A 16,858-nucleotide genomic window follows, 5' to 3' on the forward strand; every position below is an offset into this window, starting at 1 on the left:
GAGGGCAATCCACTTCTTATGACCGATCAAAAGAGGATCGTAAATGTAGAATTGTTTTGGATTGGATTTGAGCGATATATAATTTGGCTGGACGTGGGTACTGGAGTATGGGTTAGACCCAAACTTAAAGATGCACATATAAATTAAAAGTAATACTAATATTTAGAATTTGAATCAACCTTCCACCTGCTCTAAATCATTTTTTTTAAAAACTACTCTAATATAATCACTCGGATAAGATGTGCCAACAAACTTAAAAAGATAATGCTTAAAGTTTTTGTTGGTTCCAAACTTTGAGATAAGATTGTCATGAGAGTAAACATTTTCTTTTTGGAAATTAATATGAGAGTAAGCCTAGCCACTCAATTTTTATTATTTTTTTTTTCTATATAAAACTTGTACTAGTCGATCTTTTATTTATTTTTATTTATTTATTTATTTTTATTTTTTTTGTGGAAACTACCTTAATTATTTGAAGTGTTGAGTTGGTCTTTCTCAATAGAAAATTCAGAAACCAATAGAATAGTACTAGAGAGAGAGATCGGGACACACCACCCTCTAACATTGTCGTTTGTAACCCATTTTAATTCGACTGAGAACAAAGCTTAATCATAAGGATAAGATAAGAAAACCCATCAATATATTCAGTGGCGGACCCAGAATTTAAAGTGAGGGGGGGCGTAAATAAATTTAAAAAGAAAATATAAAGTGTAGTTAGTGGGGTTTGAACCTTTACCCTCTAACCTATTCACCAACTACCTTAACCATTACACCAAGGTTACTATTATGTCTATAAATATCATCTTTTAATACAAATATATGTTGTAACTAATTAAAATACATATACATTTTTTTCTCGATTTTTTTTTTCAGGGGGGGCGACTGCCCCCCCTCGCTACAATGTGGGTCCGCCCCTGAATATATTTCATGTTGAATTTCAATTATATCACTGTTTCTTTATGAAAAATTATCATTATTTATAAAATGTGAAAAAAAAAATTAATACTAAAAAACATAAATATTAATTATTAAGAAAATAACGATGTTATTAAAATAATATTAATAATAATAAATCAATAAAATAATTTTAGGAGCGACAAAAGTCGTCCCTAAAAATTTAAAAAGTACCCCTAATAAAAATTATTTTCACAAAATATTTTTATATAATTATTTTATATAAAATATTTATTGTCCAATTATTAGGGGCGATAGGTTGCCCCTAAAAATATTTAACATTGCCCCTATTAAATTTTTAAATTGAAATAAAAAATAAGAACAATAATTTAGGGGCGACTAATAAATATTGTCCCTAATAGGTTATTAGAGGCAATTATTTGTCGCCCCTAATACTATGTTTTGTTGTAGTGATATGCACACCCAAAACACAATAATTTAGGTTATTAGTTATTATTATTATTATTAAACTACTTTCTTATCTTTTTGTAGTTTTCGGGTCTCAATAATTCACATTTGTTTATAATATATATATTATATAAACAAATGTACATGTGAATATCACTTTGAATAGATTTGTCAATAATTCACATTTGTTTATAATATATATATAAATATTTATATATATATATTATATAAACAAATGTACATGTGAATATCACTTTGAATGGGGCAATCGCTTTAATTAAAAATGCCTATTTGGGTGATATTGTTAGTTGAAGAGTTTATTTTATTTAAGAATTTGTTAGTGAAAGTTTAAAAATAGAAAAAAAATCATTCACACATCAAGACAGAATAATTAATATGATTGGCATATATTCAAATTGGAGTAGTTATAGTATATTCCTATAAATATAGAATGTTAATATGTAAAAATGATATACAAATATATAGTGAGATCAATCGAGCTAGAAATCAAACAATAATCCAATATATTTTATGAATATGGAGAAGAGTGGTGTGAAGATGATGATGATCTGCATAGTAGTTGTTGGTCTTGTGTTTGTTCCATCTACTACTTTTGCAATCTCTAGTGAGAGAGCTCTGATCAGAAACGATCAAGTGATCAACAGTCTAGATGGAAAGATGGTGACTATTATGGATCGTGATACCCTTTTCGAGGTACTATTGAAGGAAAGATTGTCACAAAATAATCAATGCTTGGGTAAAGGTTGTGCCCCTTGGAGTCCTTGCCAACCTGGATGTCAATGTGTTGGAGCCGGTGGTATTGGAGTATGCATTTAAAATTATGAATATCCCTTTATCTATCAATTGACACCTATCCCTACATACATATATTTATCATATAAATATATGTATGAATAATGTCAATTGTACTTTAATGAATAATAATATAATGCATGCATGCATTATATGTGTTGCTTTTATGTTTACGTACCTACTAAATAGTTCTATCCAACTTATCACATATTTGTATGGATGTAACTACTTTTATCATGTAATTATCAATATTACGTAAATGGTACTGTTTTCTTACAATGGATATTACCATTGATAATTACTAAAAAAGATATATATTAATATTAATTTTAAAAATATTAAACTATTAGATTTTGATCTAACGTCCAATAATAATTAAAAAAATAAATTTCTATGCTTAATTCAGCTACTTAATTAAAAATATCTAATATTAATTTTATACTCTACTAAAACTATGTTTACATCAAAAATATTTAATCAAAATTAAATTATATAAAAACTTCAAAACATATAATGTAAAAATCAAAGATTTTTTCTTTTAATTAGATAGCAAAAATAAGTATAAAAACTCAAATTTTTCTAATAGTACCCATCCACAGGTAATGCCTATTAAATTTTTCTAACATGTAATTACAAGCTATCTATTTAATGAAATATATATTTATATACATATATATGTCGTGCATTGTATTAACCTCAAATTAGTGTGCATTATAGTATTTCTTTGGAGAAGAAGCCCACTCCATATATACAATATGGAGTCTCCTAAAAATTGGCTTTAGTATAATATCGTTATTGATATAATTTAATATCGAAACTTAATTATTTTAATTTAAAAAATTTATAGAGAATCGCAAATCAATTATAAGACGTGGTGTCATAGAAGCTCTAAATCTTTAATGTCTCCTAGCAATGCTCTAATTTCAATGATGACTCTCTTTAAAATTATCAAATAAATTTGATATTATCTAAATATTTAATATTTTATATACTCTTGTATAAATCACTTTGGATAATTTTATTTCTAAAACTACTTTAATACTAATCATTCTTCAAGGTTGTCATTATTTCAATTATATCAAATTAATCTAATTCAATCTAATTAAAAAATTATATATTCAAATTATAAGTTGATAAGTTGCATGCGTAATTATTTTGCTTATACACGTGGTGAGCAATTATTTTTTTAAACCAGTGGTAAGCACAATTGTTTAAACCTTATTTTTCTGCATTGTAAACCATTCAAAGTTTTTTTAAAAATTTATAGGTGGTGCTAAATAACTACAACATAAACAGGATCATGATAAAAAAAAAATTGGACTCAAAAACTCGTTTTGATGTTGAAATAGATAAGTTTTTCTTTTTATTGTTGTACTACATATTTTCTCTAAAACTACTTTAATACTAATCATTCTTCAAGGTTGTCATTATTTCAATTATATCAAATTAATCTAATTCAATCTAATTAAAAAATTATATATTCAAATTATAAGTTGTTAAGTTGCATGCGTAATTATTTTGCTTATACACGTGGTGAGCAATTATTTTTTTTAACCAGTGGTAAGCACAATTGTTTAAAACCTTATTTTTCTGCATAGTAAACCATTCAAAATTTTTTAAAAATTTATAGGTGGTGCTAAATAACTACAACATATTCACGATCATGATAAAAAAAAAATTGGACTCAAAAACTCGCTTTGATGTTGAAATAGATAAGTTTTTCTTTTTATTGTTGTACTACATATTTTCTCTAAGTTTTTCTTTTTATTATATTTGAAATGATTATTGGTTGAAAATTTTATAGTAGAATTAAGAAGCTTTTATGGTGCACCCCGTACTATTTTTAATGATTATTTGTAATATACACTTTAATTAAGAATTTTTTTATGAAATAAAACTTAACCTAAAAAAATATAAATAAAATGGAACAAGAAGAGCATGTACATTGCACATGCTAGCCTCACCTAGTATATAATATATATATATATATATAAATATATATATGCATGTAATATTTTGTTTTTACTATCTGATAAAAGTTGAATATTGTTAATAGTGTATTTTAAAATGTATAGGTTTTATATATAGGTTTTATATTAGGTGATCAAATCGTAATTAAGTATATTATTACACAAAGAAAATATTTTCACTTTTAATAACTTACATATAATGGATTTATGCACAAATATATATATATATATATATATATATATATAAATATATAGAGAGTATTATTATGGGGCATTATCTAGCACAAATAACTGTTATTAGTGGTTTTATAATCTTTATATAACAAGTAAAATATGCGGGATTTTATATTGAATTACACAATTAATGATATTACACATCACAAGGGTGCTAAGCCCTTTATCATTTCACATATATATAATATGTGGATTTTCACACCTATGGATCCTTAATAATAAGAGTATTGTTATTGGATACTAGTGGGTTTAACACCTTCTAAACGTGTACGTCTTGTGATTGATTAGCGATATAACATAAAAGTTATTATATAAAATTATATGAGACCTGAAACTTACTTGTACTAATAACGATATTTACACGTAATAAAGTATTAGACACTAATACCTTTTAACATTTCTCTAACACTAACGATAACAGAATAGATATAAGATATGATTGTTCGGTTTTGTGCCCTAAATAAAATCCTTTACAATCTGATTAGTTATCAATATAAGAAATTTGAAGTGATTTATGATTGCATGAATTTTACATGCTAATGGTTTAATATGTTTATTACATTTACACTCAAAATCTGTTAAGTCCAGATCATATATTTATTCACAATTACAGTATCGTCAACACAGTGAAATGTGATTGTGATTATATAAATCAAAAGAATAAGTCCCTGTTTCATCAGTGTTTTGGATTTACACTGATATGATAATCAGCGATGATGTGTACTTACACTTGGAGTAAGTGTTATGTTCTTTCCAGGACATTGGTAAAGTATACTAGTTTCGAATGTATGGAGTATACATTGGACTGGACCGATATTGCAACTTAGTTAAGATATTATAAACTTATCGTTATATCTTTCCAGGTCAATATCAGTAGTTGATCTTAAGATTAAAAGAATCTAAATCTTGATATGCTTAGGCTAAACTCAGGAGTACTATTCATGTTCTTTGATTTATTAGTTAAGCCTACTTTTGGGTCAGGGTGATACGTATATTTTGGGAACATGATAGTATGATTGAGTGGAAGTGCTGAACATAAATATGGAATCTATAGCTTCTACTGGTGTATAGAAGTCAAGTGATGATTCCCTTCGAGCTTAGCTAAATAGAAGTAAATGGATGAGCTCTTGTTTAAGTGACTAATTCTTAGATCACTAAACATCATTTACAGGTAGCTAAGTGTTTTAAGGGGCAAAATACGTTGAGGGGTGAGAACGGTAAAATTATCCCATCTCGATGTAAATCATCTATATAGAGGATCTTTGATCACAATAAGATTATAACAATGGTTAAATGAGATAGCATATCTATATCGTGGAACATATAATATGCTCTATATAAGTCTGAGAGTGCAATTCTAAGTCCTAAGAGTGGATTCAACAAGGAATTAATAAGTAGGGATTTACTTAGTAAATTAGGTTCACTTATTGGAAGCTCAGCATATAGATCCATGGTCCCCATTCTAGTTGAGACTATACTGCTTGTAAGACTCAATAATTGATTTGTGATTAATCAATTATAATTCTAAAGTTAGACTATGTCTGATTTGTGAATTTTCACTAAGCAGGGGTGAAATTGTAAAGAAAAGAGATTCTAGGTTTATTTATTAATTAATAGACTTCTTTATATGTCTAATTAATAATTAAATTAAATGACAATATTATTTAATAATCTAGTTATTAAATAATTAGTTTTGGCATTTAAAAGGTTAGAATTAGAAAATTGGCGTTTTTGAGAAAATAGAAATAAAAATTGTGAAAACTGTAAAATCCAAGTAAGGCCCATAACACCTATGGCCGGCCACTTGGATAACTTTTTTCAATTGATATTTTCATTATTTTAATGCTAAATAATTACTAATCTAAACTTAGTAGTTGCCTAAAATAGAAAGTGATGGTTCAGTCAAATAACAAGTTTTCAACCAGCTTTCTGTCTGAAAATTACTTTTTCAGAAAACTGAGCCTTCCCTCTCTCTCTATAGCCGAACTTAACCCTCTCTCTCTTTTCCTCTTCTAAATTTCGAAACCCTCAGTGATAGAGTGGTGCTCACACACAGCAAGTGGTACCTCAATCATAGATTGGAAGACTGTGAAGGATCACACACAAAGAGAAGGACATTCGGGCTCAGATCTTCATAATACTCTGCGACAGAAAGGATACAAGGGTTAGAGATCTTAGTGGAAGGAGACATTATTCCGCTGCAACCAATGTAAGGTTTTCTTAACTTTATATGTGTTTATTTATCGTTTTAGAAAGTAGTACATTATTGGAGCAACCCATGTAAATTTTTTTAAAAATGTATGAAGTAATTTTCAAGTAGTACAAATTAATTATTAAAAAAAATAACTAAATTGAAAAATAGCACATGAAAAATTAAAAGTGTATTAATTCAAAGACGGCTTTTGAGTTCCACTAAGACTAATAACACATATTTGTATTATTATGGAGACTTTTACGGGTGAGTGAAGAAAGCAGAGTTTGGGTTGATAATTTAGTATAGTAGGTAGAACTAGGACAAGGCACTATATATATAAATAAATAAATCTATATTATTATAATTAATATTAATACAAAATCTATTAATTAATTATTCTTATCATAAGAACCATTCTTCTTATCCTTTTTGTAGTTTTCTGGTCTCAATAATTCACATTTGTTTATAATATATATATATATATATATATATTATATAAACAAATGTACATGTGAATATCACTTTGAATAGATTTGTCAATAATTCACATTTGTTTATAATATATATATTATATAAACAAATGTACATGTGAATATCATTTTGAATAGATTTGTCAATAATTCACATTTGCTTATAATATATATATTTAATTTTGTTTTGGTCGTACGTTAGGGTAATTAATGTTAAATTAATAGACAAGTTTTGTGATTGGGTGGGACTGGTAATAGATAAATAGATATTTGTTTGGAGTGTTGTGATTAATGGGGCAATCGATTTAATTAAAAATGCATATTGTTAGTTGAAGAGTAACAATATGTATTAAAAATGCATATATGTATTAATAATGTCAATTTCACTTTCATGAATAATAATATAATGCATGCATGCATTATATGTGTTGCTTTTATGTTTACGTACCTACTAAATAGTTATATCCAACTTATCACATATTTGTATGCATGTAACTACTTTTATCTTAAAAAAATAATAGAATAGTATTCAGTTGAGTTGGAATTGTTTGAAGTTTGGGTAGTAATAATTGTTGGGTTTTCATTTTTATTTATTACGAGTATATGTTTAATTAAATTGCAACTAAAATCCGTATAACAACGCACATAGAAATTACTGGAGCAACCTATGTAAATTTTAAAAAAATAAAAAATAATATATGAAGTAATTTTCTATTAGTACAAATTAATTATTAAAAAAAATAACTAAATAGAAGAATGGCACGTGAAAAATTAAAAGTGTATTCAAACACGGCTTTTGAGTTCCACTAACACTAATAACACATATTTGTATTATTAGATGTCTAGGCCAGGATTAGATGTTTAGGGAGGCCAATATACTCTTCGAGATCTTAAATTATTTAGTCCCCATATAAAATAGGATTGATATTATTTTGGACTCTGTATTTTATAAAAGTTACAGATTAAATTCTCTATCTTGTAAAATGACAAATTAGACCATATATTTTCTAAAATAGTACAAAATACTAGTACCCTGAGCTCAATTTGCAATAACTTTTTTAATATAACTAACTTGGAGATAATTTCTAGAATAAACTGATGCAGAAAATGTACACAATTTTATCATAACAACTTTAGCTCGAGTTATTATTTACTTTTATTTTGACAAAAATCAGTTTAGGATACTATTTTGTACCATTTTGAAAAATACAGGGTTTAATTTATTATTTAACAAAACAGATGATTTAATCGATAACTTTTGAAAAACAGAAGATTCAAAATAGTATTTACCCTATAAAATATTAAAATACATTAGTTAGATAGATATATGAAAAGATGTGGGGGGCATGGCCCTGTGGAGCTCAATATAACTCCGCCCTTGACGATAGATAGATAGACATTTGTTTGGAGTGTTGTGATTAATGGGGCAATCGATTTAAACAAATAATTCACATTTGTTTATAATATATATATATATATATAAATATATATTATAAACAAATGTACATGTGAATATCATTTTGAATAGATTTGTCAATAATTCATATTTGTTTATAATATATTTAATTTGTTTTGCTCAAAATGTTTATAAGTAGGTTAGGGTAATGTTAAATTAATAGACATGATTGGGTGGGACTGATAATAGATAGATAGATATTTGTTTGGAGTGTTTGTATTAATGGGGCAATCGATTTAATTAAAAATGCCTATTTGGGTGATAGATAGATATTTTCGTTTTTATTTATTTATTTATTTATTTATTTATACTTCTTATTAATTTATGGTAGGTGCCCTATAATTCTGTACAAAACCCAAAATACCCTTCTTTTTTCTTTTCTCTTTTCCTTTTTAATATATAGATTAATTAGTATTTTTAATATATAGATTAATGAAATTTTTACATGAAAAATCCTTTTTACTCTCTTTATTACATTATTACCCTCACACGCCTATTACTACATTTATACTTACAAACTTATTTTTATTACACATTTACCACTTACTCATCATACCATGCATACACGTGTTCTATCCCCATGCATCATCAATCAAATCATACTCTCTTCCCTCTCTTTTTTCATTTTGTTTTGATTTCATTTTCTATTCTTCATTTCTGTTCTCTAAGTTCATTTTGAAATCAAGTAACCTCCATTAACCACTCCCAATTTATCACGTTTTTCCCTCTTATTTTTGGTTCATCCACGAATTTTCAACTTCCTCTTAGCCCACGATTTAGCAACTGTTTTTCCCTCTCTGTTTCATTTTTTTTCAATCTTATTTATACCATGGCAATCACTCGGTCATCTTCATCCCCTTCTCCAGTTCTCAAAAAGAAATCAAAAATGGGCAAGAAATCTTTGGCCAACAAATCCAAGGGTAAACGCCCAATCATTGATGATTTTGATTCTGATTTTGAAGCTCCCATGCCGAAGCGTGTGAAACCCACTTCTTCGAAGAAATCGAAGCTGAACTTGGAGGAGTCCTCGCTTCCAGAAATTTCTGGGAAAAAATTTCAGAAACCTGTTACACATTCTGCAGATCGGACTGAGGTTGGTTTTTAGTTTTATTTTCGTTTCCCCCTTTTCTTCCATTTCTGCTTTACCCAGATTTTTGGTGTTTCATGTTCATTTTGCTTTGTGTGATTTTAGGGTTTCATTTGTGCATTTTGTTTCATGTTTTTAAATTTTTTAGTTATTTATTGTTGCTTTTTATCTTTCCATTTGATTCTGGTCTGGGTGTTGTTATTTAATTTTGTTTTGTTTTCTTTATTTTTAGTGTTTTTTTGTGCTTACAGGTTATGTGTTTTGTTTTCGTTTTTGGTGTTTTCAATCATTCTTCGTTAGTTTCTTTTCAGTTTTTAAATAGTTTGTTACTGGTATGTTTTGATGTGTTTTCGATTTTCATAAGTTTTTGTTGTTTGCTGTTATGTTTTAGATTTCAAAACGATTTTCAAATCTTTGCTCTATATTTTCCTATAGTTGTATATGTTTTTTAGTTTGTTTGTTGTTTTAATATAGTTTTGTTGTTCTTTTTATACTGCATTTTTCGATTTCTTTTAGGGTTAGTTGTTTACTGTTTTTTTTATGTTTCCAAACGATTTAAGGTCTTTGCTGTTATTTTCTGTGTAGTTGTTTGCCATTGATAGTTTGTTTTTAGTTTGTTTGTAGTTGTATTACAGTTTTCATACTGTTTAACTCAGGATTTTTAATTTATATTGGCCCTTTTTTGTTATGTTGCAGGTTTGGGATCGTAAATTTAGTCCTTCGATTTTTACGAGATCTAAGTGTGTGTGCACCAAAGTGTGTATTCGTGATAAATAATATTAAAAACACTTTATCTCGTTAATTTGCTTTCTTTGTTTCGTCAAACTCGGTTTGGGCATTTTCCGGATATGCCCGAGTTTGTTTTTCACCCACAAGTCGTTCATAGTTTACTACTAAGGGAAGTTTTACAGCCTAATCCTAAGGAGTTTTGGGCTAAGGTTGCTGGCCGTTGCATACGGTTTAGTGCCGAAGAATTTTACCTTATTTCTGGTTTAGATTGTTTCGGTGATTGCAACAAGTTGTTGTTTTCACAGGAAACAAATCAATTGGTAGAAACATGTTTCCGTGGTGTAAAAACTATTGACAACAAAGCCATCGAGGATGCTTTTTTGGGTAGTCGGTGGGGTTTGGATGAGTCTATTGGTTTGAAAATGGCTGTTTTGTATTTCATTCAGTGTTTTCTTCTTAGCAATACTCCTGACAAAGAAGTGTCTAGGTTTGTTCTAGATATAGTTGATAGCGGTCGGTGGGATGAGTATTGTTGGGGTAGGGAATCATTTGAATTGACAATTGACTCATTCAAAGGTAGGATTGAGCATGGGATCATTATGAAAAATAGAAAGGCAGAGAAGGGAGGCCAATATGATGGCTGGTATAGGGCATTGGGATGTCCTTGGGTTTTTACTGTTTGGTTTTATGAATGCTGTCTTGCAATGGTGAACTCTTTACGTAAGAGAGTTTCATCTTCTATTCCCGTGATTCGAACCGGAGCAACACCATCGTCACCAAAAATCCAACCCTTCGAGACTTGAAGGGCAAGATTTTTGATTTACCTTTGGAGAAGGTACTTTACGCTTTCTTTACCGTTTTTTTCCCCGTTTCTTTTCGCTTTAATATATGTAGTTGTTTTTTGGTTTTTCCAATTGTTTTAATTTTTTTTCATACTATGTTTAATTATGCTGTTCAGTTGAAGATAAAAAACATGCGTCCTACTGATGAAGAGAGGCAGCAGCTTCAACTTGACGGTCTATTTCTCGATGAATCTATTGATGAACGTGGTGTAGTGAAGCAATCCTTCGAGGGTGGCTCATCTTCAAAGAAGTCTGATTCAGCAGATATTGATTGGATGAAATCTAAGCTGGAGATGCTCAGTTCGAATCAATCATCATTGGCCGAGGACTTCATTTCGTTGAGGTGTTTTGTTGATTTTAATTTCAAATCCGTAATGACTGTAATTAAGGATATCCAAGAGAAGGTTAATGCCATTCATCGTCGTCCTTCTGACGAGGTATTTATTCTTACTTTATTGTTTAGGTTTTTTTATTTTTTTTTTGTATAGTTTCTTTACTGTTTTATTTAAGTTTCATTTATGTTGGCTGATACAGGGAAAGTCATCGGATGAATTAGTAACTCAAGATTCTGATGATGATCCTGATGATGATGATGATGATGATGATGCCGAGGATGATGACAAGCAATTGCCTGATCCAGAAAATATTGATTCCGACTCCGACGATGGTGGTGAGTTGGTTAAAGTTGGTGGGGATGCTGATGATGCTGACAAGGCTGTTACTGCTGTCCCTTCTGCTGATGTGAATCCTTCTGAGGATGTTGGAGGGAGTGATAAAAATGTTAAGGATGTTGAGAAGCCGAAGGGCGATGAGTCTCGATTGAAGGGGGACGATTTCTTTGATGGGTTGAGCCAGCTTGTAATAGATGATGATCAAGTTGTGTTGGCTGGCTTGGAGGCTGTTGCTAAAATCAATGTAAGTTTACTTTTAATTGTTTTCAAAAAAACTAGGTTTCTTTTTGGTTGCTCTTTAGTTTCTACTATGTTTTGCAACTGTTTTCATGCATTCTTTATTTTTTAGGTCCCCGCACCCAATCCAGATGTTGTTGGTGAAAAGTCAGATGCCATTCATACTGATGAAGAAACTGAGGATACTGTCTCTGATACACCTCTGTTGGATAAGAGGAAGCGTGCTCCGGCCTTGAAATCTCCATTTGTTGATTTCGGTCCGTCGATGTTGGGAGCACTCCAATGGAGCTTATGTCCTCAGGTTCTCAGTCTGCTGGGGATGATAGGGATTTCAAAATGGTGACTTATGTGAAGGGCCTTTATGCTCTTAATGATGCTTTTGCTGATCCCGTATCTACCGAGATTGAGGCAAAATTTGACTCTTGGATTGGTGAAGGATTGCTTAAACATCCTGTGTGACCGTTTTTTATTAAATCTGTTTTTGTATTATTTTTTTTTTTTCCAGCTTTATTCCTGTTTTAATGCTGTTTTTTTGCTGTTGTAGGCATTATAATTGTTATGAAGACGGCGCAAAGAAATTTACCCCGGGTTTTAGGCTAGGTGTTGATTATGTTGAGGATAAAACTTGGTTTTACCATTTGGCCACATGCGACATGTTTATGAACGACTCGGTAAAGTTTCCAATTTATATTGTACTTATGGTAGTTTGTTTTTAGTTTCTTTATAAATGTTTTTTAGTTTTGATACTACATTTCAGTTTTTTACAGTTGTTAAACCTTTTCATTTGTGTTTCTGTGTTGTTTTTTTTCTCAGCATATGAACACCATATTCTATTACCTTCGGAAAAAAGGTAAGTATTCTTCCGCTGTGACGTTGAATTTCGCAACCACTGATTGTCTTTTTGATGATTCCATCCAAGCATTGTACCACAAATTTAACAAGGCCAAGTCAATGAAGACTAAGATGTCACACATTCACGCTGCCCACCCAATTGCGCATTACATCCGAGGTATGCGCATTCCCTGTTCCAAGCCTTGGTATGAAGCCGATCACGTGCTTTTCATCATCAATTTAAGAAGGGAAAGTCATTGGGTTTTTGGGCGTCTTGACGTGCACGAAAGGACGTTATTTACGTACAATTCTTTGAGAACCGCGAAGATGAATGCCGCAGCTAGGAATGCGATGAAGGCTTATTCCGTGTTGTTGCCTTTGTTTTTCGATTTACTTGGGTTACGGAAGAATAGAGCACAAGTTCTGCCTCGCTTTCGACCCTACGGCCTCCATTCGAATCGTGGAGCTTAGTGGTCTTGCGTCTCAGCAGAAGAAGTGAGTGTTCTTTTAAGTTTCTTTTATGTTGTTTTTTAGTTTCTAATCTGTTTATTTTTTCTCTATGTTTTTTAACAGTGATTGTGGAGCATATGTTGCTGCCTTTGCTGAATTCTTTATACACGGAAAGGATGTCCCTGCAGACTTTGACATCGAAGTTTATCGAACCCGACTTGCTGCACTTTTCTACTCGTACGGACAAAGGAAAATTGACGAAAGTATTGATAGCGAGGATGAGAAGCAATCCAAGTCTTCTAAGGCATCTAAATTGAAGAAATAGGAACTTTTATTTTGGTGGCTTTATTATGTTATTTGTTGAATCTATTTACTTGACAAGTTTTAGTGTTGTTGTTTCAATGTAGGTATTATATTTGATTTTATACTATGTAGCTGGTTTAAAACTTTTAGGATATTTGACATTCACTACTTATAATATCTTTATTGTATAGGTTTGTATTTCCCAAAGTTTTGTGTTTTTTTAATTGTTCAACTTCATATATACGGTCGCACAACTATGGAGAAACTATTAACCAACTAAATACAAACTATGTTTTCATTTTTCCTAAATAGTGCTATGAATGTATATTTATTCTTCGTATTCCGTTAACTATTTTCCCTTATTCAAGTTATGTTTTATCAATTATTGACTGACTGCCTTTAAAACTGTAAACAATAAGTCATTCGGTACTTAATATTTTACAAAGGGTCGCAATCGTAACAAAACGATTTTGAAACTATTAAAAATCGTTTCAAATTTCATAAAAATGAAATCCCATGTATTTAGAGCATCACAGATCAACCTGTTTGAATTTGCACACAAAATTAAACAATTCAAATATTTCATATGTATCTATTTTATTGCTTGATTGTTGCATGTCTTTCGATTGTGTCCGTGTTGTCCACATTTGCCGCACCTGTTATGTTTTTTTGTATCCCATTCAGATAAAAACCTTCGTTTCCTTGGTCTTCCAGATCTTATTTTTTGGTTTGGTGGCAGAACAATGATATCTTTTATGTTTTGTGGCACATCCCAAGTTGTGTGATTGTGTACCGGATATGTTGAGCCGCTGTATGTTTCAAGCCATGTTCGCGTGGTGTAATAACCCGAACAGTAGTTGTAAACATTCAAGTTCATCTCTTTTATAACAAAGCAAGCGCATGAGCACACGGTAACTCATCAAGTTGGAATCGTTGCAACTGCATGTTTTCTCCTTGAGGTTGATGACCCATGATCTGGTTAGTTCAATGACTTCGAACATGGTCTCGTTTATTGGTTTTACCTGCGGATTAAGTGTGAAACTGTTAATATGTATGACACCGAAAAACAAACTATAAAGAAACTGAAATGCAACTAAAATATTTAACATGTCATTACATTTTCTGTCAATGATTCCACAAAGTTGTCGACTAATTTCTTTTCTGCTGTAGGTGTTAAAAATGTTGTTGTTTTCTGTGCTTTTTTCCTGTTTGTGTATGTCCATTGTTGAATCAATGCTCTCAATGACTCCATCGTTGTTGTGATTGGTAGCTCTCTAGTCGCCAAGTTTGCCGCATTTAGAGATTCAGGCAATGTTTGAAGTCATAGTTGAATACTGTTGTTTTTGCGGTGGTATCTTGACCATTTGTGGTATCCAACTTGTTGTAAATATGGTCTTACACGGATGTCCAAGCCGTCCAACTCGCTCATATGGTATTCAAATTTCCTCTCTCGTGTATGCTTCCGCAGCGAAGAATGGTTTATCCAAATTTTGCTTGCATTCTTCTTGAAGGTTGCTTTTAGGTTGCTTAACGGTGGTATACACAATAGCAATGTGTGATTTACGGAAATACTTGACAAGCCGCCTTACTTATGCTCTCATGTCTATCCGAGATCAAGCATCGTTCCTCTCTAATCCCATATGTTTCTCTCACTTTTGTGAAAAACCATTGCCATGAGTTGTTGTTTTCTCGAATCCACAACAGAAAAAGCTAGTGGAAAAATGTGCCCATTTGCATCCTGTGTACAAGCAGAGAGCAGTGTACCTCCATATGTTGATTTAAGGAAAGTTCCGTCAACAACTATTATAGGTTTGCATTTCTTCCATCCTTTTATTGATGCATCCAAGGCGACAAACAAGTACTTGAAGCCGTTGTCATCCTCTCGTTTCCATGTGCACTATTGTTCCGGGATTAGTTTTTTGCAACATGTGCAAAACCGGCAAGAACTCCGTATGATTCGTTGGCTTTTCCTCGTAATTCTTCTTGCGCGTGCTCTTTGCTTCTCCATGCTTTCATGTAGTTCATTCGACCCCATACTTGTGTTTCATTTCTCCTTCCGATGTCTTGTGGCGTTTGAGTTGTTTTTATGTTGGTGAACCGTGGCTTGATGTAGTTTCCAATCAATTTCGTTGTAGCTTGTCTCTTGTCGGCAAATCTGATGTTTAGATCACAAGTGTGTATCACCTTTCTGTCGTACTTTCGAATGATGAATGACTTTGTTGGCCCGTTTCTGGATGCTGTTAGTGCCCACTTGCATTTTGGATCCAAACAACAAATCTTGTATGTTTTTGCACATGATTTTTTAACTCTGAATTGGAAGTTGTTCCTAATTGCATAGAAACCAAGCACGCTCTCGTGTTTCTTTGTCTTTGTATATTTGTGCTTCTTCTATTTACGGATGATGCGGATCCGTGATTAGTAGTTCGTCATAATCCGTGATTTCGGTTCCTTTTTTCTCGTTGTTTTCCGGTTGCTCAACCATTTCCTCCGCCACAAGTTTTGCATAGTCCATGAAGTCAAAACTTTCTTCCCCAAATTCGGTACTCTTGCTTCAATTATATGTTGTTGATTTGTTGAGTCTTCTGTTGTTGCTGCATTGTATTCGATTGGTTGGAAGGCGCTTCTATGTGTAATTAATGAATTGTCATTTCCAAAGAATGTTGCATCGATGGTTGTTGTTGGGTTGTTGATGACATTCACACACATTGGGTATGTTGTGAAGTCGGGGTCTTTCGCTTTGAGTTGTATGTAGAAATGCAGGCTTTGATCATCCTTTATCCTCAATGGTTGGTATCCTTCCTTCACTTGATATTTCGGTTGCAAAACGTTGTTTTCTTGGTTGCATTCCGTGGGCATCTTTGAGTTTCGTTGCAAATCTTCATAGTTACAATTGGCGTAAATGTAGTGTCCACTCGGCTTCATAATTTTCATAATTCATTCGATCATCGAATTTTCCATTGTAGAAGACTAGGAATGGAATGTCTTTCCTTTCTGTGTTTTTGCAATTGTTATTAGTCCGAGGCAACGAATTTTAAAACTGGTTTTATTATGTTATGAAATAGAGTACAAACTTACTACTATCTCTCGTTCCTTTGTTCAAGCATTGTGTTTCCCGTCAGTATTCCTGATTTTGCCATTTTTTTGGTAGTTAATAAACTACAAAGAAACGAGAATAAAACTATTAAGAAACTTCATTTAAATTTTGGGAA

General features: G+C 31.2%; 1 protein-coding gene and 1 long non-coding RNA gene across 2 annotated transcripts; both read left to right on the forward strand.

Moving 5' to 3' along the window:
- Positions 1 to 9,328: 9,328 nt before the first annotated feature.
- LOC133039811 (uncharacterized) lies at positions 9,329 to 12,809 on the forward strand. Its single transcript, XM_061118768.1, has 10 exons — positions 9,329 to 9,592; positions 9,838 to 9,918; positions 10,762 to 10,891; positions 11,041 to 11,150; positions 11,274 to 11,594; positions 11,692 to 12,072; positions 12,178 to 12,322; positions 12,367 to 12,520; positions 12,610 to 12,736; positions 12,804 to 12,809. Exons 1-10 carry the CDS (start codon positions 9,329 to 9,331, stop codon positions 12,807 to 12,809), a joined length of 1,719 nt encoding a protein of 572 aa, XP_060974751.1.
- A 542-nt stretch (positions 12,810 to 13,351) lies between these two features.
- Positions 13,352 to 13,989, forward strand: LOC133029249 (uncharacterized). The gene is made up of 2 exons (XR_009683395.1): positions 13,352 to 13,391; positions 13,470 to 13,989. It is a non-coding gene; the product is annotated as an uncharacterized LOC133029249 (long non-coding RNA).
- The last annotated feature ends 2,869 nt before the right edge of the window (positions 13,990 to 16,858 follow it).

The sequence above is a fragment of the Cannabis sativa genome, chromosome 7, assembly GCF_029168945.1.
Source record: "Cannabis sativa cultivar Pink pepper isolate KNU-18-1 chromosome 7, ASM2916894v1, whole genome shotgun sequence".
In the NCBI taxonomy this organism is placed as follows: Eukaryota; Viridiplantae; Streptophyta; class Magnoliopsida; order Rosales; family Cannabaceae; genus Cannabis; species Cannabis sativa.

What these genes read in the sequence shown, in the direction of transcription:
- LOC133039811 (XM_061118768.1), top strand. Translation starts at nt 9,329, where the DNA reads ATGGCAATCACTCGGTCATCTTCATCCCCTTCTCCAGTTCTCAAAAAG. An exon ending in AGGCTGTTGCTAAAATCAAT is followed by an intron (nt 12,073 to 12,177) that starts GTAAGTTTACTT and finishes TTTATTTTTTAG; the next exon opens with GTCCCCGCACCCAATCCAGA. An exon ending in GGATTGCTTAAACATCCTGT is followed by an intron (nt 12,521 to 12,609) that starts GTGACCGTTTTT and finishes TTGCTGTTGTAG; the next exon opens with GCATTATAATTGTTATGAAG.